Raw genomic sequence first — 6,240 nt, forward strand, 5'->3', positions numbered from 1 at the left:
TAAATGACTCATCATGTAGACAGCTATATATTAATTTTAATCATTTATCATTTTTTGAACCAGCCGTGTTACAGGCACTGTTTAGAGAATAGCGTTTTTTTATTTAAAACGCCAGCAACAGCATCAAACCCAAGCAGGTAAACAGCCAACTCTGAGCATCTTATCGGCTGCCTCTTCAGATTCGTGGAAGATGCTCTGGACCTGCAAAGTCTTTTCTGTGGCAACATTATGAAAATGTTAAAACTCTGCACATCTGCGTGGCTTTATTTACATTCGGCTTGCTTCCCCGTGTGGCTTGGGTGCATTGCGTTTAAGGCACCGGGCTGAGTGTTCAGCTTAGCTATTTACTTTAACGTATTTGTTTTCCTGCTTGTGTGTGTATATTAATTCAGGTTATATTATTTCCTCTTAGTAAAACCTCCAGTTTGATATAACAGAAACATTTTTTTTTGTAAACATCTCAACGTTGCAACGTGGACACCTGTGACTTATAGACAAGTCCGGCCAATATACAGCATGTACAGGTGCGCTCAATAGCCTGAACACTACTCTAGATGAAAAATGTAGAGGGTTAGGGAGAGGTGATGAGAGAAGAGAAGAGAAGAAAAGAGAAGAGAAGAGAAGAGAAGAGAAGAGAAGAGAAGAGAAGATGGTAGAAGAAAGGAGAGGAGAGAAATTAATTTTAATAGAATGCTGTTCTATAATTTTAAAAAGTGTCCTTATCTATTTGTGAACAGAGTTTGTAGAATATAAAACATTGAAAGCATCATAAATTAATATTGACAGTGTGTACAGCAGATACAGTACAGTATGTGCATCTCTGTGTCAGTGTATCGCGGAATCTTGGTAGGTGTGTGTGCTCCAGTGTGTCATCAGTCTTGGTCAGGTCCCCGCCTGGGTGTGTGATGGTTTGTCTCCCTGTGTTGTTGCAGCCTTTGTAATCATGGTATTAATTATTAGCTGTTTGCTCTCCATCATTCCTCTCTCCTGGGGCAGGCACCATGTCTGGCTGCCAAGGGCTGGCTCTGGATGTCTCATCCACTATAAATCTGCATGGTTAACTATTACAATCACTGGAACAGTAACCACTGAATAATTACACAAGTCCTGGGTGTAAAAAGTCGGCTGGTTTAGATGACTCCAGTACTGTACTGAAACTGCAGGATTTTTCTAAAACACTATATATCTTTGCTAACGATGTGATGTTTTACTTAAGCAAAATAAAAACAGACATGCCATGTTTTTATCCCATGCTTCACTTGTACACCTCTTACCTGAAATCATGTAGTTCAGCCAAGAAACAAACAACAACAATGTCCCGGGGCTTTGCTAAAATAGTGTGAGAAAAGATGTCTCACATTACCCCGCCTGCTGTCCTCAAGCCAGGCTGTGAATTAGTCTTAACACCAGCAGGTCTGTCACGTGTCCTGTATACGCCAGTGGCTTGCCCTATACACACACACAAACACACATGCATATAATGTACATGTATGCTTATGTACATTATTTTCCTTTAAAAGTGATGAGTGTCATCACTCCTTTAGAGATACTTGTGAATTGAATCTCTGACAGAAACCACAGCATCTGGCAGTGATTGTGGTGCCACAGGGGTTGTACGTGTGTGTATTACAAACCAACTTTTAACCCCTTATTGTCTTTAAGGTAGAAATCAGCTCCCTCCATTCCAGATCTATGACATTGCACTTGCAATCACTCTTTAACTGTTGACACCTGACAATGTTTTGGCCATCATCAACATTGTGACAATATAGAATCAATTTTGCTGAATTATTCTCACTAACTAAATAAAAATATGTTTTAAAAGTGTAACCACGTGTAATATAAGTCATTAACCAGACTATAACTCAATTTATAAATCTCAAAATTCAGAACTTTATTGTGATAATTTTTTATTGTCCAATTTTGCCCTAAGAAGCAGGCAGCAGTGCCTGTCAGATTTACAATTTTAATTTCAGTAATAGACATTAGGGTCATTTTGGCAAACACTTTTAATGTCAGTTCCTTGAATGGAATTATAAATGATTTTTATGGGCAAAAAAATGCAATAAACTCAAATCAGATGACTATATATCTTCTGGAACCCCAGCAGTGAATAAAAATGATGTGATATTAAGAGAAAGGAGACTTTTTGAATAGGATAATAACACAGAGATGAGGTAAGAGATTTGAAAAAGGCTGCTGCCTTATTTTAAGGATGATTATTTTTTTCATTAGAAAGAAATAAAATATTTGTATGAGGTCTGTTGGAATAAATACCATCTCTCAGCGTTCCCTTGTGGTTTCCAGGCACTCAAAAGATTCTGATGAAGAGTCGATGAAGATTCCGTCATAATGGACACAAAGATTTAACCATTTGTGAACTGAATAGGAGAAAACAATTTTCATGATTGGATCACAATGTCACATGTCTGCTGATTGTAAGAGCAGGAATTGTATCGTAAAAAAAGAAGCAAAAATGCCTCTTGGGAATCAAAAAACCCGGAAGGGAAAAGCTGCCAACAACTCTCCACTGTGATCGGTGAAAGAAGATTTTTGTTAATCCATTAAGTGAGTGTTCCCCCTGTACTACAGGTGCTTACGAAATACCTCTAAAAAGAGGTATTTCAGGAGTTATACTGGTTTATATAGCTCTGCTGAGGCTTCACAAAATCAGAGCATGATGGGAATTGGAGGTTTCAAATTACTTCGGAGAGGGAAAATTCCAACTGGGCAGTCTTTTGGCACAACAACTGGCAACTTAACCTGAAGTCTCGAGGAGAGACATGGTGACCCTGTCCTTCATGTTGCTTCCTTCGGAACAATAAGCCAAAAAAGGAAAAAAAATAAAAGGTCTCATTCACTTCTCAGTGCAGGTGCCTGCAGCTATTGTACTGCAAAATAAAGAAGGCTGAACATAAAGTTGTAAGACTGCTGCGGTAAGATTTTTGTCTCCTGCAAACTGACACCTCTCCCAAACACATAATTAATCACAAAAAGTAGTGGCAAACTATTTGTTAGACAATGACAGGCAGGGGTCAAGGAACTGCAAGGAGAAGGAGATTGTTTCAGTAGAGGGGGCTAAGAATAGTGAACACCTGATGCTGTGTTTTAAATGGGTATGTAGGCAATTACGCCCATATGTTTTGGCGTGTGCGTGTGTGTGTGTGTGTGTGTGTGTGTGCCTGCGCCTATCCTCCCCTCCAAATATTTCAGGGTTGGCCAGGATCTGCGGGACAGCAGAGACTCAACCAATAAGTCACAAGCCACCAGCAGCCAGGTCAGATTAGGTTTCTGTCGTTGGCCTTTGTGCTGATAATACAACCATGAGTGGCATTTCCCAACTGTGACTTCACCTTAGCCATCCTTCACATGTAAAGGTTCGACCAGCAAGATAGACTGTGTCAGTTAAATAAGAGATAAAGGGAAAGCCAGGAGAGGGTGACGTTGAGGGCTAGCAGTTTTCTCTGTTAGTTTAACACCCTGGTCAGAGGGTTTGTGTTATTGATGAGAGACACAGAAGGAAGAAAACAGCCTGAAGACAAAAGAGAAGGCATAGTTGATTGGCACGTTAAGCCTGCGTGTCCCTATCTGTCTGTTTAATTTGAAGAGACACAAAGTTGCAGGGATGACCATGAAGATGGAGTGTCCAGATAGATTCGGATTCACAACCTTAGACCCAGATATCATCTTTGTCTTATTCTTTGGTTGGTTTATCTTCCGCATAAACAAGAATGTAAAGTCCTAGAATCATTATCAGCGCTGTATTTAAATATTTTAAAAATATCTCTCTTTTGGCTGTTTCTTTAAAAAAAAAATCAACGTCTTTTACTACCTCTCACTTTTTCTCAAGAGGCTTTCACGGTTCACTCCTTCTTTTTACCCAATTAGTTTTTCATAAGAGGCTCATCAACTTTTCACACATATCACCGTTGATTAGCTTTGTGGGATAACCTTGACAAACTACTCTCCTGGATGGATTTAGTCAGTCTGTCATGAGGCATCACTTCATGCAGGATGCAAATGCAAATATTGCTCCTCTATTTTTGAGTCAACTGAAGCGTCTGCAAAATAAGCTTTTTGAACTGTCAAAACAAGGGTATAACCTGTGCGCTCCCAGACACACACACACTCCACCTCCATAAATATTAAAGGTGTGTAGTTAAGAAATATTAATGTCACGTTAATCAATCGTTGCTCTCAGAGGGGAAAATCCTGTTTAAGGTGTGGCAGCATTGGCAATTTTTAGCTTTGGAAGTGTCTGAGTATTTGACATCTAAAACACGTGTAACAATGAGCTTCATCTCTGTCAAAATATTTTGGCTTTTGTTTTGTTAGATAAGGAATCTGTTAAGTCAAACTAGTTATCTCTACAATTTTAACAGCCCAATGTTGCCACCTATCAGTTTCAACACGGAACTGCAGCTGTCGTTTTGTTGGCCCGCAATCATCAACATGATAATGCCCTAAACTTAAGTGTGTATTAATTATAGCCTGCCAGGATGATTAAACAAATCTGATAAATCAAACAAACTTAGGTTTTAAATTCTCACCTAAGGTGAGAAACACTCGGTTTTACTAGCGATGCTTTAGAGATGTTTTAAAGTGAAACTATTACTACGGCCTGAGGTAATATGTCTTTCATTGTCATTAAATTTAAAGGTGCTCTGTGAGATAAACTATAGGAGATACAATACTTTGAATTGAATTTTAATGGCAAGATGTAAATATATAAATCATTAACTGCTAATTTTTAATATACATTTAACGAAAGTATAAGCTGTTGTTGCCACAACCAGATGACACTCACTGATCAGTTCTTAGAATTGACCATAGTAGATAATGTAAATAACTGTTGGGTTTGAATGACTAGTTCAGATTACATATCCTCTACTTAGACTACCACGTTCCACTATACGGACAGGAAAGATGAGGTGCACCACAACTTGGAATATGACTGTTAAATGTTACCACCAAATATTTATAGTTTTCCTTTAATTATCTGTAATGTATGGGTCCAAATAAACTGTATGTTAAACTGCATTGTGGAAAAAACATAAAACATTTCAAGGGACTTGTACTTTGTCAGGCTATATATTTGTAAGTTAATAGAAAGGAAGTACATACCAACAGCTTACAAACACAAGTCTAGAAAGAGACAAAAGTATAAAGCAGATCTTTGTTGGTTATTATACATTCTTATATACAGTGCAGGGTATTAGAAGATTTCAAATCTGAAGATTGTGTTTCATATCTTAATTTTTTTTTTTTAGAAAAAGTTAAGACTAAAGGAAAGTGTATAGGAAGGCAGCTACAATTTGAACAAAATACATTCCACCTATAAAGTAAGAGCGAGAACACAGGTGTCAACAGTGTCTTTGTCCTTTGCTCATTTTCTTTTTTGCTGCTGCTCACCTTTGTGTAATTAACATATGCTGTGAGACTCAATAACAAAAACAGACATAATAACTGAGGGAATGCAGGAAGATGATTACAACGTGCTGTCTGATACATGAATCTTAATTATATACAGTGGTATAAAAAGGTTTGGGCACCCCTGATCATTTTCAAGATTTTCCTTTATGGATCATTGATTGTTTGGAACAGCAATTTCAATTAAATATATCATATAGCAAACAAACACAGTGATATTTAAGAAGTGAAATGAGGTTTATAGGATTTACAGAAAGTAAGTAGGCAGGTGCATAAATCTGGGCACCCCAACAGAAAAATTACATCAATATTTAGTAGATCCTCCTTTTGCAGAAATAACAGCCTCTAAACGCTTCCTATAGCTTCCAATAAGGGTCTGGATTCTGGTTGATGGTATTTTTGACCATTCTTCTTTACAAAACATCTCCAGTTCCGTCAGGTTTGATGGTTTCCGAGCATGGACAGCCCGCTATAAAACAGACCACAGATTTTCAATGATATTCAGGTCTGGGGACTGAGATGGCCATTCCAGAACGTTGGACTTGTTCCTCTGCATGAATGCTTTGGTAGAATTTGAGCAGTGTTTAGGGTCGTTGTCTTGTTGAAGTATCCAGCCCCGGCGCAACTTCAACTTTGTCACTGATTCTTGAACATTGTTCGCAAGAATTTGCTGATACTGACTGGAATCCATGCGACTTTCAACTTTAACAAGATTGCCAGTACCTGCACTGGCCACACAGCCCCACAGCATGATGGAACCACCACCAAATTTAACTGTGGGTAGCAAGTGTTTGTCTTGGAATGCTGTGT

General features: G+C 38.3%; 1 protein-coding gene across 1 annotated transcript in view; it reads left to right on the forward strand.

Annotated features, from left to right (window-relative positions):
- The first annotated feature begins 1,881 nt into the window (after window positions 1-1,881).
- The window catches only part of LOC103397119 (drebrin-like protein A), an 8,889-nt gene continuing 4,530 nt past the window's right edge, over window positions 1,882-6,240 (forward strand). The window contains 2 exon segments of the mRNA XM_025052699.1: window positions 1,882-2,346; window positions 3,214-3,277. Of these exon segments, the coding sequence (XP_024908467.1) occupies window positions 2,255-2,346; window positions 3,214-3,277 (156 nt within the window). The 5' untranslated portion in view covers window positions 1,882-2,254.

The sequence above is a fragment of the Cynoglossus semilaevis genome, chromosome W (genome assembly GCF_000523025.1).
Source record: "Cynoglossus semilaevis isolate Cse_v1.0 chromosome W, Cse_v1.0, whole genome shotgun sequence".
Classification (NCBI taxonomy): domain Eukaryota; kingdom Metazoa; phylum Chordata; class Actinopteri; order Pleuronectiformes; family Cynoglossidae; genus Cynoglossus; species Cynoglossus semilaevis.